Raw genomic sequence first — 17,285 nt, 5'->3', positions numbered from 1 at the left:
GTCTAAAGCTTACAGACTGCCTCGGGCATTTTCTCGTCAAAGATATTCGCGATGAAGCCAAACATTTCGTTTTCCCTATTGCTGGCTGCTATTCACTGTTTTGAGTTTTGAAGTTGTTACGATAATAACTCCTAGATCCTTCTCGTCCTTTACTTCCGTCAGTAGGGTATCGAACATCCCATGTTGATATATTTAAAAAATTTTTGTCGCCAAAATGCATTACCTTATATTTATCTATACTGGAATTCATTATTCACTCCAATTTACTAACTTCAGCTTGTTTTGTACCGATTCGCACTCTGTTTTCGTATTTATTTTGCCTCCAGTCTTCATGTCATCTGTAAATTTCGCCGCCTTAGAAGTGAATCCATTTCTAGATAACTGATATAAATAATGAAGAGGGCTGCACCAAGAACTGACCCTTGATGAAATCTGCTCGTTGCTTCTAACCATTTTGATGATTATCCATTTATTGCTACACTCTACTTGTGATTCGTTAACCAATCACTTGTCCCTGAACCATATTTATTAGATAGGCCATGAGTTTTTTGTTTTGTTTTTCTAGTAGTAGGAGAGAGAGAGAGAGAGAGAGAGAGAGAGAGAGAGGTCTAATCCCCTGTCTTTACACAGGTCGACGATTCATGGAAACCTTTGGACTAGTGCCACTAAAAACCGAATACGCTAAGAGTTATAGGGAAGACATTGATCCGTCCGTCACCAACGCCTTTGCTGCAGCTGCCTTCAGATACGGTCATACGCTGATCACCAGTTTTCTTGAGTAAGAACCTAATATAACGTTAGTGAAGTCTACTTTAATGTAACCTACTTTATCCTAGTAAACCCTAGTTTAATCTAACATAACTTATCATAGTAAAGCCTAGGTTAACCTAATCCTACTTATCCAAGTAAAGCCTAGTTTGACTTAACCTTATTTATGTTAGTAAAGCGTAGTTTAATCAAACGTAACTTATCCTAGTAAAGCATTGTTTAACCTTAGCTAACTTACCCTAGTAAAGAACTGTTTAGCCTAACCTATCATAGTAAGGCCTAATTTGACCGAACCTTATTAATCATAGTAAAGCCTAGTTTAACCCAACATAATAAAGTCCAGTTTGACCTGATCTTACTTATCCTAGTCAAGCCTAGTTTGACCTAACCTTTTTATTCTAGTTTAACCTAACCTTATTGTCCTAGTCTAACCTAACCTTATTACCCTAGTTTGACCTAACCTTATTATCCTAGTTTGACCTAACCTTATTACCCTAGTTTGACCTAACCTTATTATCCTAGTTTGGCATAACCTTATTACCCTAGTTTGACCTAACTTTATTATCCTAGTAACCTAATCTCCCTTACCGTAGTGAAGCCTAGTTTGTCCTGTTACTTCTGATCTAAAAAGACCCAGTATTACCAGTTTTAATCTAACAGGGCCAGACCCATTCTTCTTAGTCCTACACTAACTCACAATCACGTTACATAACTTTATCTAACATACCATTATCAGTCCTAACTAACCTAACTCGACTTAACCTAGGCTATCTTAACCTAGCCTAACATAAACCAACTTAACCTAACAAAAGCCTAACCCAACCCAACCCAACCTGACTCAATCCAACCCAACCCAACCCAACCCAACCTTAGCTTAACATACACCAACCTAACCAAACGAAAGCCTAACCCAACCTAACCTAACCTAACCCAACCCAACCCAACCCAACCTGACCCAACCTACCCAAACCTAGCTTAACCTAACCTAAGCTAATCAAACGTCACTGTCTCTCCTTCAGAATGTACACAAAGTTCGGGACGGTGGAAAACAATCTGAGGCTAAGTGAACACCAATTCTCGCCGTTCATGCTGTACCAAAAAGATGGCGTCGACTCCCTCCTTCGTGGCATCTCTATCCAACCTAGCCAGAAATTTGATCGATTCTTCAGTGACGAGGTAAGAGAGAGAGAGAGAGAGAGAGAGAGAGAGAGAGAGAGAAAGTTACGTTGGTAGAAAAATCTTCCTGTTCATAGGTGGTCCAGCCTTAATGATACCAACTTTTCTCAGTTCATAAATTATTATTACCACCCGAAGCGAGCGGAATGGTTGTTTTCAGTTGTGAGGTTGTCTGGCTGGCTGTGTTTTACGTCCTGAATTTGCGTCAAATCAGATATGGAGGTGCAGAGTTAGGTGCCGAGGACAAACTTTACGGTTACGCTGGTGGTGAGATCCCGTCATGTGATGGCTTCTCATTATTGTTATTTTCTCTCTCTCTTACGGGTCAAGTGCTAGCAAAAGAATGAGACCAACAAAACAATTTTGTCATCTCCTCGGCTGGTGAACCATCTCGTCTGTGAAAGCGCACCTTTAAGTTTAGACTTTTACTTATTATTATTATTATTATTATTATTATTATTATTATTATTATTATTAAATGATTTTCCGCCGATTCCCCTTCTAGCGAACTATCTCTTCTTTGAATGCAATCTTTTCTATACGGACTTTTTAAAACCATACTTCTTTTTCGTATGCTGCTGCTGCTGCTGATGATGATGATGATGGTGATGATGATGATGATGATGATCATCATCATCATCATTATTATTATTATTATTATCATTATTATTAATTATTTTCCGCCTTCTCCCCAGCTGACGAACCATCTCTTCGCTGGAAAGAATTCCTTCGGCATGGACCTAGTGGCTCTAAACCTGCAACGAGGCAGGGACCACGGACTGCCTGGCTATAACAAATGGAGGCAGATATGTGAACTTCCTCTGGCCAGCTCCTTCAATGATCTGGTAGACGTTATGGATCAGGATGTGAGTAGATGTTTGTTGTTGTATCATGAATTTGCAGTGGTGGTGGTGGTGGTGGTAGTGATGGTGGTGGTGGCGGTGGTAGTAGTAGTGATGGTCGTGGTGATGCTGTGGTAATAGGCCTGATAGTAATAGTAAGAGTAGTCATAATGGTAGTAGCCTCTAGTAGAAGTAGTAGTAGCAGAAGAAATAACAATGGTGGTGGTGGTAGTGGTACTAATAGTGGTGGTCGTGGTGGTGCTGTGCTAGCAGTAGTAATAGTAGTCATAGTGGTAGTAGCCTGTAGTGGAAATAGTAGTAGTAGAAGTAGTAGAAGTAATAGCAGTAAGTAGTTGTAGTAGTAGTAGTAGCAATAGTGGTGGTGGAGGTAGTAGTAAGTAGTAATAGTAACAGTAATCGTAACTGTAGTAGCCTACAGTATTACACGTAGTAGTCGTACATCTAGTACTTGTAGTAGTAGTTATAGTAGTAGTAGCAGTACTATAACTAGTAGTAGTTGTGGTAATACTACGTCATCATCATCATCATCATCATCATCATCATCATCATCATCATTGTCATTATACCATCCTCCTACTCACTAATCATTGTTATTATCATCATTGTCATCATTATTATCATCACCATTGCCGTAGTTGTCTTTCTCGTCTCCCTCCCCAAGCCCTCCACCTCGTCATCACCATAAACCTCTGTTGCTGGGAAGTAAGTTTTTCTAAATCTTACTGTCCATTTCTCTCTCTCTCTCTCTCTCTCTCTCTCTCTCTCTCTCTCTGACACTAATTCTCTCTTCGTTTCTCACAGGTAATAGCCCAGCTTCAGAGCCTGTATGAAGACGTGAATGACATTGATATATTCATTGGCGGCATCGCAGAAAGGCCAACAGCGGGTTCCCTGTTGGGCCATACTTTCCTCTGCATTGTGGGAGACCAATTTGCGCGGCTGAGGGTAAGTTGGGTTGGGTTACGTTAAGTTAGGTTAGGTTGGGTTAGGTTGGGTTGGGTTGGGTTGGATCAGGTTGGGTTGAGTTAGGTTAGGTTGGGTTGGGTTGGGTTGGATCAGGTTGGGTTGAGTTAGGTTAGGTTGGGTTGGGTTGGGTTGGATCAGGTTGGGTTGAGTTAGGTTAGGTTGGGTTGGGTTAGGTTAGGTGGGGTGAGGTTGGTGTGTGTGAATTACTAAATACATGTAAATACATTAGTAAAGTTAAAAAATATATATGGACAGTCAAGGACAAATGTCATCCTTCTTTTTCACTGCATGTCCCTGACGCATGGTATCAAAGTGCATCGTCTTCGGGCAGCATAGGATTATTAGCCAGAAGAGGAAGGGGAAAGAATAGTCGGAGTGAAATTTAGGAAACACCCCAATCCTCTCCCAGCACGGCAACATTAGTCTGTAGAAGAAAGTGGGAATTGCAAAAGGTGAACCATGTGAACTGTAGCACCCGTCGGTACAGTGCATACCAAGTCTCAGGGTATAATGTACAGTCAAATACATAAGTCCGCTCACCTTCCCTGCCTCAATTTCATGGCTGAATTCATAGATACGTGAATGTGATGCAGGGAAATGAGGTGCATATTGTCATTTATCTGTAGTTGACAATAGTGTACATTTGTCAGCTGCGTCACATTCATAGACGGTTGAATGTGACGCACTGGAGTGAGGCTCCTATCATCAAGTATTTGTGGATGTTAATATGCCTCTTTGTCTACCACGTCTCATTCAGTCGTCCATGTAACCAGCAGTGAGAGAGAGCCAAGGGAAGCGAATCGTTTTTATTTGTTCTCTGTAGGCTACATTCGCAGGTCATAGTTTTTACCTAACCTCCACCCCTACCCCTACCTGGTGGGAAATCGTAATCAGAACTCCACACTGAATGTAAGACTTGCAGTAACTCCCTCACTCTGGACGAGTATTTCCTATTTTCTTGCTCTATTGAGACGATTTCATTAAGATTAATAGATGATTATCGACCTGGAGGGATTAGATACAGTCTCCACTAACTCGTTAAGTGTGTGAGAAGTTTCCTAAGTTCAAAATAATTCTGAATGTATAGTATCGTATCGTTGTTTTGTATCGATTATAGAGGCGCCAACAAGCCTGCATGCGTTTGCCTCGGTCACCTAAAGGCGACTCTCCACGCTATTTGATCTTCGGCACCCTACTTTTTCCATCCCTTATCCCTGAGGCGAGTGATGAGAAGGGTGGGTGGTGAACTGAATGAAAGGAAGGCAATGATTGATTATGTGTGTGTGGATGAAAGGATGCGAAGATGTGTAAAGGATGCAAGAGTGTATAGAGGTTGGGGGAGTGGACTTTCTGACCACTACTTGGTGGTGGCCAGAATTAGAATGCAAGTAAGATGGAGAAATAGAAGAAGGGAAAGACGAGAGGAAGGAGTAGTTGCAAGGAGAGTGGAAAGGTTACAAGAGGATGAGAAAAAGGCAGGGTATAAGAGAGAAGTGGAGGAAAGATTGGGCAAATATGAATTGGAGCAGATGGGAGACGTGGAAGGTGTGTGTAAGCTATTTATAGAAGAAATATGTGCAGCATGTGATGTGGTGTGTGGAAGGAAGAGAAGACGGAGGGGGGTGCAAGGAACAGCGTGGTGGACTGAAGAGGTGAAACAGGCTGTGGCACAAATGAAGAAAGCATACAATGAATGGATGAGAAATAGGGGCGTGGAAGAAGTTGAGAGGCGGAAGAGAGAGTTATATGTAGAAAGAAAGCGAGAGGTGAAAAGATTAGTAAGACAGAGAAAGAAGAGAGTGGATGAGGAATTTGGAAGGAATTTGAGTGTAAAGTGGAGGGACTGTAAGAAAATGTTCTGGAGAGAGGTGAAAAGAGTAAGACAGGATGGAAGTGAAGTTAGCAGGGGAGTGAAAGATAAAAATGGTAGATTACTTGTGGAGAAGGGAGAAAAAGTGAGCAGATGGAGAGAACACTTTAAGGAATTGTTGAACGTAGAGGATGGAAGTAATGCGAGTATAAGTGGCTGGGGAATGGCTGGGAGAAGGAGGGAGGTGAGAAGACCGGAAGAAATCAGTAAGATAGAAGTTGTGGAAGCAATGAAGAAAGTTAAATCAGGGAAAGCACCAGGAATTGATGGAGTGTGTGGTGAAATGCTGAAGCATGGGGGAGAGATAGTAGTAGAATGGATGTGGAAGATGTGCAGATTGGCCTGGGAGGAAGGTAGAGTCCCGGAGGAGTGGAAGTCAGGTATAATTATTCCCTTGTACAAAGGAAACGGGGAAAAAGAAGTGTGTCGTAATCATAGGGGCATTTGTCTTCTTAGTATAATAGGAAAAGTGTATGGTAGGATACTTACAGACAGAGTTAGAGAAAGAACAGAGAAATTAGTTGGAGAAGAACAGGGAGGCTTTAGGAAGGGAAGAGGTTATGTAGATCAGATATTCATTCTTAGATCTTTAGTGGAAAAGTTTCTAGAGAAGGGAAAGAAGTTGTATGCGGCTTTCATGGATTTGGAGAAAGCATATGACAGGGTGGATAGACAAGGATTGTGGAAAGTGTTAAGAATATATGGAGTAGATGGGAAGTTGTTGAATGCTGTGAAGAGTATGTACGATGGTGCGAAGGCTGCAGTGCGTGTGGATGGTGAACTAAGTGAATTTTTCTCTTTGAAAGCTGGGTTGAAACAGGGATGTGTCATGTCTCCATGGTTGTTCAATCTGTACATGGATGGGGTAATAAAAGAAGTACAAGGTAGGGTAGTGGATGTTGGAGTGGCCCTGGTGAGAGAGGATAATGTTTGGAAACTCCCTGTACTGTTGTTTGCAGATGATACTGTGTTGTTGAGTGAAGACGAAGGGGAGCTGCAAGGCTTGGTGGATGAGTTTGAGAGAGTGTGTAAGAAACGGAATCTAAAGGTGAATGTAGGGAAGAGTAAAGTGATGGTCTTTGAGAGAGGTGAAGTTAGTGAATGTACAGCAAGGTTGGATGGTGAGGAATTGGAAAATGTGAGTACGTTTTAAGTACTTGGGTAGTGTGATGAGTAAGGATGGAGGTTTGGAGGGTCAAGTGCTTGAAAGAGTACAACAGGGAAGAAAGGTTGCTGGTTCCTTGAAAACAGTGATAAGAAACAGGGAAGTGAGCATGGAAGTGAAAAAGTTACTACATGACAGTATTGTGATACCAACTCTAACGTACGAAAGTGAAGCTTGGACATTGTTGGAAGGACACAAGTCAAGAGTGAGAGCAGTGGAAATGAGTTATTTAAGAGGAGCCTGTGGAGTCACGTGGAGAGACAGGATGACGAATGAGGATATAAAGGAGCGTTGTGGTGTTGATGTGGATGTGATAGGAAGCGTTATGAGGAACACACTGAGGTGGTTTGGCCATGTGGAGAAGATGGAGGGTGAAAGACTGACGAAGAGAGTGTATGTGAGTGAGGTGGAGGGGGGAAGAGGGAGGGGGAGGCCGAGGATGAGATGGAGGGATGGGGTGGAGAGGTATATGAGAGAGGGGGGTGTGAGTTGGGAGCAGGGTAGTGAAATGGCGGGGGACAGGGCGACTTGGAGGCGATTTGTTTGTGGCCACCCCAAACGGGATTGAGGCGTCTGGCAATAGATAGATAGATAGATCCCTGAGGTCACACTCTGACCTCGTCCCAGGTCTTTTTCGGCGTGCCTCTTGCAACCCTTCCCTGGACGTGCACACTTCTCACCTTCAGCAATGTGGTAAGAGTAAAATAAATAGAGATGTGGTTCACCACAGTAAAGGGGTTAAGGTGATAGTCTAAACTTTAATAAACTTCGTTCACCTTAACTTGACCCAAATTCTCGTCCTTTTAAAGCTATTTCACATAGCTCAGTGGAAGAAAACGACAGTTATACGATTGTACATCGTTTCCATAGCGCTTAGTTGCGACTGGCACAGTTATTACAGTTCATCATTGAAGGTGGAGAGATGGCAGTTATGTGCCAAGTTAGAGTTGTGGCGTGTTATAAGGTTGGGGTCACCACTGTGTCGTTTCTGGTTATGGGGGTATATATTTTACTAGGGGCTACACCAAGGCAAATGGTTAGGATAAATAAACGCCAATGAGTTGGGAAGAAATAGACAGGGCAGTGATTATTGACTTGGAACAATACAGAGTTATTGCATGATTTCAAAAGAGTACAAGGCCATTACCTTACAGCATGTGTAGATCAATTATATGAAGGAATAGTTACAGATTAAGAATATGAGTAATGAATTTAGTGAGAAGCGTGAGTGCTGGGCTGTTGTGTTTATGTGTATCGTACATGTAAGGTTGTACCACGTGGCCAGATTTTACCAGGAGAGACGAAGAGCAAGGCAGGTAGTAGCCGAGTGAAGTTCTGAGTGGAAAGAAGGGCTAGCGAGGTCGCCAGGTCGGTTTTAAGGCCGTTAATGAGGTAGGCGGAGCACCAGTAGGCTAGGTCGCCTGAATAGGCAATTTTGATTGGTTTAGGCACCACTACAGGTGAGGAAGGAAGAGAAATTGAATATTATTGGAAGCAGCACTGGTACAGATGAGGAAGGAATGAGAAATTTAATACTATTGGTAGCGGCACGAGTAGCCCTGCTAATTCTGAGAACAAGGTAGGGAAAGGCCAAGAGCGAAGGAAACCACGTGTGTAAGTGAAATGTGGAAAAGCCACGAGGGAAGGAAACCACATGTGTAAGTGAAATGCGGGGCACAATACTTTGCACTGTAATATACGCCACAGCACTCCCCCTCCCCCCCTTCCGTTTATGGCAACAAAACAGGAAGAAAATAGAAAAAGAATGGTTATGGTACAAGCTTTAGAAAGAATAATATATATATATATATATATATATATATATATATATATATATATATATATATATATATATATATATATATATACAATTTTCAAAGTAAGCAAACATTGGAAAGTGATTTGAATGTGTTAATTACAAATAGCAGTTGTTATAGACTAAGAAATAGTAGCTGGGAATAACTTTCTGCGGTTTTTGGTATCAGATTATGCTGGAGGGTAAAATTGTGGTGGTCTGCTGAGACAGCCTGATTGTGTGTACAGTAGGTAAATGTGGTAGTTATTGATGTAGTTTGTAGGGTTGTGGTTAGTGGTGGAGGGATTACGGGAATGACGGGTGTTGATGGATGAGGGCTATTGACTGGGGGAGGTGGTGGGGACTGGTGGGAAAGAATGTGGGGTAGGATCGCCTGAGGTTGACGGAGAGGTTGGGTTAGGGTTAAGAACTGGGTAATGGGCAGGAGCTGGGGTTGACGGAGAGGGTGGATGAAGTGTAAGGACGAGTTGAGGGGTGGTGGGTGGGGAAGTGAGGGGAGAGGTAGGATCGTGTGAGGTTGACGGAGAAGTTGGGTTAGGGTTAAGGACTGGGTAAGGGGCGGGAGCTGGGGTTGACGGAGAGGGTGGATGATGTGTAAGGATGGGTTGAGGGGTGGTGGGTGTGGGAGTAAGGTGAGAGGTAGGATCGTGTGAGGTTGATGGAGAGGGTGGGTTAGTGGTAGTAGGGTTAGTGCTGGAGGTAGGGTTTGTGGACGGTAGTGTGGGTGGTAGTGAGGGAGTGTTTGCATCAGTGGTAGAGGTTTGCTGTACTGTATGATGCCAGAGTCGGTGTGTGGTGATGACAGGTAGCGGAGGGTACGAGTTGGCAAAGGGGATGGGGTGTATGTGTGTGTTTGTGGGTTGGTGGTGCATGTGGATGTTGGTGCTGGAATTTGATGTTGGTTGTGTGTGTGTTGCTGGTGTTGTTGGGGTGTTGTCTGTGACTGGGTTTGTGGTGTGGCTGGTTTGATTCTGTCTGCAGAGATTGTGGATGATTTCCCCTGTTTGTATATCGTAACTGTTTTGTCTGGGTTTGTGATCACAGGGTATGGGCCTTCATATGGGGTTTGGAGTGGTGAAGTGCGTTGACCCCTCCTCACGAAGACCTGTTTGGCGTCTGGTAGGGAGTGCGGGATGACTGTTGTCTGGTGCTGGCGAGAACGAGGAGGAACTGGTGGTAGTGCCTGCATTGCTACTGGAGCTCTGGGAGGAAAACCAGGGTTCGCCTGCCTGGTTGCAGGGCAAACTGCCCTGGCAGCCTCAAGTCTTCCCTGTAAGTTAGCTCCGCCGGGGAATTCCCGATGTCCTCCTTCTCCATAACCCACGAGATTAAGAGGATGATTGGCAGCATGGCCACCCAATTCACTGGTTGGGGAAGTGCCCTCAGTGCTTCCTTCAGGAGATGATGGCAGCATTCAATCATCCCGTTTGCCTGAGGGTGATATGCAGAGGTTCTGTGGCACATAGCACCCAGGAAGTCCATTAGGTCCTACCAGGCCCGAGATTCGAATTGGAAGCCTTCGTCTGTGATGATGACCTGCCGGGCGCCAAAAAGAGCGACCCAGTTGGTGGTGTCACGCCTCATCCCTGCCCATACCACTCGCTGGCTAAGTAAGCTGTGCGTGCCACGAATGCCTGGGTGTGCCATATCGTGGTAATGACTAAAGACTTGCCTGCGGAATCACTGGGGAATATAGGGCCGTGCTGTCCCACAGGATATGTCATATCAGAGTTTCTGGGGTGTGCCAGTGACATCAAACCGTTGCGGTTGAAGTGAGGTCATGGCCTGCAGCAATTCTTGGAGTTCCTGATCGTCCTCCTGCTCCCAGGCCAAGGCTGCATGGTCAAGCGGGGGTAGTGTAGGGCCGACAGCTGAAACTCCATGGGACAGGGCGTCTCCAACCTTGTTCAGGTCCCCACTGATATGCTGGATGTTAGTGGAAAACTCCGAAACGAAGGCCAGCTGTCTTGCCACCCGAGGAGACCAATTTTCACCTTTCTGAGCCATGGTGTAAATAAGAGGTTTATGGTATGTGAGGATGGTGAAATCTCTGCCTTCCAGAAAATGCCTGAAATATCTGACTGCCTCATAGACAGCACAACAATTCCCTGTCGAAGGCACTGTATTTGCTCTGGGCAAGGTTAAGGTGCTGGCTGAAGGATACGACAGGCACATTTGCACCATTGACTTGTTGTTGTAGGACTGCACCCACAGCTTTGGCAGAGGCGTCTGTGGTGAGTGTGATGGGGGCATCTGGTGATAGGTATGCTAGGCGGGGTGCAGTGGCGATGTGGTTTTTAAGGGTGGTGAAGGCATGGTCTGACTGTGCGGTCCATTGAAGAGGCTTGGAGGATGTCTTTTTTGTCCCCTTCAGGAGATTAAGGGGGCTAGTGTGGCTGTGGCATTTCTCAGGAACCTGTGATAATAAGCGACCATCACCAAGAACTCCCTGAGCCTGCGAGGTGTAGCTGGGCATGGAAAGTCCTTCATGGCGTCCACCTTCTGCAGGAGGGGTGTGATACATGTTGCTGATACCCTGTGGCCCATGAAATCCAATTCGTCTGCACCGAGGATACACTTCACCAGGTCCACACGCAGCCCGTAGTCCTGCAGGCGTTGGAACAGCATTCTGAGGTGTGTTCTGTGCTGCTCATGGGAATCAGAAGTAATAAGGATGTCATTGATGTACACCATGGCGAAATCTAGCCCCCTGACAACCTGGTCCATAAATCTCTTAAACGTTTATGCAGCGTTTCTGAGGCCAAAGTTTATCTTTGTGTATTCAGACAGGCCAGAGGGGGTGGTTACTGCCATCTTGGGGATGTCCTTCTCCACCACAGGGATTTGGTGGAACTAAATCAGTCTTGGAAAATACACAACGGCTGTGTAGTTTGTGGTGGAAGACCTGGATGTGGGGAATTGGGTATCTATCGGGAACTGTCATCGCATTCAGTGCCCTGTAGTCCCCACATGCTCTCCACTCACCCTGCTGTGCCTTCGGTACAATGTGTAGAGGGGTTGCCCAGCAGCTTGATGACAGCCGAATGATGCCCATGTCAAGCAACATCTGAAACTCCTTTTCTGCTGCCTGAGGACGTTCTGGGGGAAGGCGTCTGGGATGGGCGAAACAGGACGGTCCGGAAGTGATGATGCAGTGCCCTGCATCATTGTCTGTACAGCCATTGTTGGGTGAGTAAGAGGCCAAGAGGGGAAACTGGCATAGTATGGAATCGTATGAGGATTTCTAATGAAGGTGTGTAATGAGTGGAGGATTACCAGCACACCTGGTTACTTTGATGGATGAGTTTGAGGGTCTGTGATATAGATTCCATCCTCTGGTATCCACGAGCAAGTCATGTGTTTCCAGGAAGTCAGCGCCAATAATGGGTTGATTAACCCCTACACCGCAGGCTTGTTTACCAATGACTTGCGTGTGCCGCGGAGTTATTTGGGCTCCGACAGACTCTCAAAAAATATTTGCCAAAAATCAGTTATTAGTCCTAGAATAATAAAATTACATATGCTTATGGCACATACCTTCAGCTTTCTCCTGGAATGATTGTTGAGCCTTCGTCGGTTACCGTAGGACTTGTGGAGACCTCTGAAGTAGGGTAACGAAGTCTCCACTTTACACTTCCCGACAACCCGTAATATGATTACCACAGCCAGATACAAACACTATAAACACTATTCTACAATTTTCAAGTAGTTTGGGATCCATACTAAGAAAAAAAAACACTGTGAAAGCAATGGAAATTACGAGCGCGTCTGATCGTCGCACTGGCACTAGTTCGCTCTTGGTAGTCTGTCATTTATTATTCATAAAACCCCTCACACTTTATATTTCTATTACTATATAACACTTATATATATCTACAGTCTTTATCCATAAGTTTCCTTCAGTAGTATTAGTTTATTGTCACTGTAGGGATTCAATTTCTTTCAGTAAAATACGTAGCATTCACTTTCTCGTCCTGTATACTGGCATTGAGAGTGAATGTCATTTTCATCTTCACTCTCATAACTCATAGCATTCAGACATGCTAGAGTAAAACTTTCACTTTCATTACTCCTAGGGTATATACTCGTATTCTTATAATACTACTCATTTACATTTCTATTTACGTTCTCTATTTTATTTACGTTATTTACATTTCTATTTACGTTCTCTATTTTATTTACGTTATTTACATTTCTATTTTATTTACACTGTGTTGTGCACTGTCACTTGAAATAACTTATAAAACTATTTTCCATTGTTCACGTATATTTACATTCATTACTTTCACTTGCTGTTTACACATTATTTACAATTCCACTTGCACTGTTTTACTCAATAGAAAGATCGTAGTCACTCTTTTATCAATTGTCAGCCCTTTACCTCTTTCCACACGAGGTTTAGTAGGGGGTAAAGGTCACAGGGCCATTTGCATGGGGGTGAAAAAAGGCCTTGAAGTCAGCAAGAAGAAACATACGTACTCTCGCTTCAAAAGATGAGAATGAACTGATAACGGAGGACCAGCGTGGAGGCCTGCTAGGGGTTATTCAGAGTTACCAATATTACTTCTTGAAACAGCTAAGTCTAGCACTGATATGATTGGCAGGAAATCTAGACAATACATTATAAATTAGGTAGTTCCAGGTGAATGTAAATATCACTTAGGCTTCTCCCTTCCCTCCTTACATGTATATTTATTACGAAAATAGATTATACGGCATATTTCAAGGGGAAAAAAACAGCGAAAATTAGCGAACGAGTGCACGTGAGGTGTTGTCAGGTGATAATTAGCCAATTCCAGGTGTATGGCACTCTCACTTACCTTATTTCTTTCTTGTATATATTATTTGGTATAAGAATAGGACATAGGGCTTATTTCAATGGATGAAATCAGTGAAAAATTCCAGGGAAGATTTACTTAGCGTAGCACGGCCGGGCAGGCGAGAGGATAGGGTAATGGAGGGGGGGTAGGGAGGGGAGTCAAGAACGGGGAGAAATGGCTAAATTGTCAACAATGGATGGGAGTACAAATGAGATTAGGAGTGCTGACTAGTATTGGACATTGGCAGTACTGATAGATGATACAAGCCCCCACTTGGAAGCCCGGGTGAATTCAAAATAACACAGAATCACAAAAGCGACGCCCCGCGGTATGATCCCTTGCTCCCAAGCGTCACGAAAGTGACGCCCCGCGGTTAAGGGGTTAACGTCTGCGATGAGGAATGGCCAAGTAAATGACAGTGATTGGGCGAGTACCACGTGAAAGGTTTCCATGCCATATGTGGCTATGGGGATGCCGTTTGCTGCTATCAGGTCAAATGCGGGTTGCTGATCCATTTTGTGGTTAGAGGTAGGAGAAACTATACTGAATGCAGCTCCAGTGTCAATAAGGTATTTTGTGCCCGAGATGGCATCTTTAACCCATAGCAGTTCCCTAGAGCCAGTGGAACGTGTTGTGGCTTTGGGTGTGCTGATCCTGAGGGGGCATTTAGTGTGTGTGGCACGAGACACTACTGGGACTGTCTCACGCCATGTGCGTTTCCTGTGAATATGCAGGATGGTGCACATCGTTTGGCTTCCATGCCAAAGAGCTTGTGATATATACACAACACGAAATTGTCCCTTACTGTTTAGGGATTAGCAGTATGAGCACGGTTCACTGGGGGAACACTGCTGGAACATGGAGGAGCTGGGGGGGGTGGATTGCAACATGGGGGGTCTGAGTGGTGAAGCCACTTATTTTACTTTCCAGATTGTCTATTCTATTTGTTAACTTTGCTTATAAGGTACACAGCTCTGACATGGAACCGTTTTTGTTCGCAACACTGTTCACTGACACCACTGTTTCACAAGGGGTAGCACTGGGGGCTATGACAGGGGAAAGAGAGGAGTGTGCACTTACTGGTTGGGTTGGCATAATGCTGTTCAGTTTCATATAGAGTGTCCACCCTCTCGATGAACTCAGCAAGCGATGTGCCAGGGTCTAGGGATACTAGGTGAAGTTGGAAGTCTGGTGGCATGAGCTGGAGGAGTCAGTGCTGGAGGAGGTCATCTGATAGTGTGGCCCCAGCTGCCGTGAGAGTGGCTTGAATGTGGGCAAGGAGGGCTGAGGGGTGCTGCTGTTAGGAGCGAATGGCATCTAGCTCCATTAAAAGTGCCTGTATTGATTTGCCCAGGGCCTGCAGTAGACTCTCCTTCAGGATTTTATATTTGTGCTTTGTAGGTGGTTTGAGGAGTACGTCTTGAACAAGGGCAGCTACTTGAGTTGGAAGAGTGTGGACAATTGCTCTAAATTTGTCATCATTACAGGTATCTTCAGGCCATGCGGCATCAACTTGTGTAAACCACATATTAATACTGTACGTGAATGTAGGAAGGGATAGTCAGATGTGTGGTAAGGTACCCACGTCGTTTAAACACTCCGGAAAGTCACCAATGTGGTGTGTTATAAGGTTGGGGTCACCACTGTGTCGTTTCTGGTTATGGGGGTGTGTATTTTACTAGGGGCTACACCAAGGCAAATGGTTAGGATAAATAAATGCCAAAGTGTTGGAAAGAAATAGACAGGGCAGTGATTATTGACTTAGAACAATACAGAGTTATTGCATGATTTCAAAAGAGTACAAGGCCATTATGTTACAGCATGTGCAGATCAATTACATGAGGGAATAGTTACAGATTAAGAATATGAGTAATGAATTTAGTGAGAAGCGTGAGTGCTGGGCTGTTGTGTTTATGTGTATCGTATATGTAAGGTTGTACCACGTGGCCAGATTTTACCAGGAGAGACAGAAAGCAAGGTAGTAGTAGCCACGTGAAGTTCTGAGTGGAAAGAAGGGCGAGCAAGGTCGCCCGCTCGGTTTTAAGGCCCTTAATGAGGTAGGCGGAGCACCAGTAGGCCTAGGTCGCCTGAATAGGCAAATATGATTGGTTTAGGAACCACTACACGTGAGGAGGGAGGAGAAATTGAATATTATTGGAAGCAGCACTGGTACAGATGAGGAAGGAATGAGAAATTTAATACTATTGGTAGCGGCACGAGTAGCCCTGCTGATTCCGAGAACAAGGTGGGGAAAAGCCACGAGGGAAGGAAACCACGTGTGAAGGTGAAATGTGGAAAAACAAAGAGGGAAGGAAACCATGTGTGCAAGTGAAATGCGGGGTACGATACTTTGTGGTGTAATATACGCCACAGAGTGTGAAGTGTATGGAGTATGTGAAGAATAGTTCTAGATGGGAGAATGGTAACCCTGATGAAGGTATAGAGTGAGCTCCATATAGAGAGGCTATTTGTGTGTGCATATCTGTCTATCAAACAGTATACCTGTTTACCTACTGTATGTATTAGTTTTTCTGTCCATCTGTCAATACTTTCACAGCTCGGAGGTCGCTTTCACGTACAGTACCTGAAGAACAACCAAGAGTAATCCTGTAGTTATATATACATAGAGAGAGAGAGAGAGAGAGAGAGAGAATTTGTCTGTATTTATGACCATCTACCTATCTATCTGTCAGTACATATATATATATATATATATATATATATGTGTGTGTGTGTGTGTGTGTGTGTGTGTGTGTGTGTGTGTGTGTGTGTGTGTGTGTCAGTCAATCTATTCCTGCCTATCTGTCTCTCTCTGTTTGTCAGTCTATCTAACTCTATCTATATTAATCTGTCTGTCTTGCTGTCTGTCTGCTTACTACCTACCTACCAACCCACTTATCTGTCTGTCCTCCCATCAGCCTCTAACAATATCTTTCTATATATCCATCTGTCTAACCCCGCCCTTGCATCCACAGCTGGGAGATCGTTTCTACTACGAAAATGGAAATCTTGAATCGTCATTTACCGAGGCCCAGCTGGAGCAGATCAGACAGACGTCCCTGGCCAGAATTATGTGTGACAACAGTGACAACCTGGAGATGATGCAGCCCCTGGCATTTATACAGGCGCATCTGGCGTGAGTAGAGAGAGAGAGAGAGAGAGAGAGAGAGTATGTGTGTGTGTGTTCTTACCTAATTGCTCTTACCTAATTGTATCTTTACAGGAATGAGTCAAGCTCGTATTGTCCCGTGTCTTAGACCATATTTATCGTACATATCCTTAAATTTGTGAATTGTTTTGGCACACACTATTTCATTCGGTAGTGCATTCCATTGATCAATTGCTCTGTTTGGGAAACTGAATTTCCTTACGTCTTTATCACCTCTCTTCTTATGCAGTTTTTTGCAGTGTCTTCTTGCTGATGCTTCTCCATATGTTAAGTAATCATTTATGTCTATTTTCTCCTTTCCTGATTTGGACTTATATAGCATTATCATGTCACCTCTTTTCCTTCTCTCCTGTAGTGTTGGTAGATTCAGTTTATTTAGTCTTTCTTCGTAGCTTAGGTCCCTTAAGCTTGGTATCCATCTTGTAGCGGCCCTTTGAACTTTTTCAATCTTGTCTATATTCTTTTTGAGATGAGGACTCCAGACTATTGATGCATATTCCAGGGTTGGTCTAATGAATGATGTTATTATCCTTCTTAGCATGTCTTCATTTATGTATGTGAATGCTATTCTCATATTTGCAAGCAGTGTATAAATGTTCCGGACCTTCTCGCTGATGTGGTCAGCCGGAGATACTCTCTTATTGATAATCACACCTAGGTCTTTCTCTCTTT

The 17,285-nt window shown here is 44.0% G+C and overlaps 1 protein-coding gene across 1 annotated transcript in view; it reads left to right on the top strand.

Moving 5' to 3' along the window:
- Positions 1-17,285, top strand: part of LOC145409481 (salivary peroxidase/catechol oxidase-like) — a 95,655-nt gene that overhangs the window by 62,827 nt on the left and 15,543 nt on the right. The window contains exons 12-16 of the mRNA XM_080279873.1: positions 631-778; positions 1,788-1,944; positions 2,640-2,810; positions 3,609-3,752; positions 16,420-16,580. Of these exons, the coding sequence (XP_080135999.1) occupies positions 631-778; positions 1,788-1,944; positions 2,640-2,810; positions 3,609-3,752; positions 16,420-16,580 (781 nt within the window). The remainder of the gene's footprint in view (positions 1-630; positions 779-1,787; positions 1,945-2,639; positions 2,811-3,608; positions 3,753-16,419; positions 16,581-17,285) is intronic.

The sequence above is a fragment of the Coenobita brevimanus genome, chromosome 81, assembly GCF_032717465.1.
Source record: "Coenobita brevimanus isolate Jiangsu-jjx chromosome 81, ASM3271746v2, whole genome shotgun sequence".
Taxonomy (NCBI): domain Eukaryota; kingdom Metazoa; phylum Arthropoda; class Malacostraca; order Decapoda; family Coenobitidae; genus Coenobita; species Coenobita brevimanus.
The sequence above is the reverse complement of the archived record's forward strand: the minus strand, read 5'-3'. Positions and strand labels throughout refer to the sequence as shown.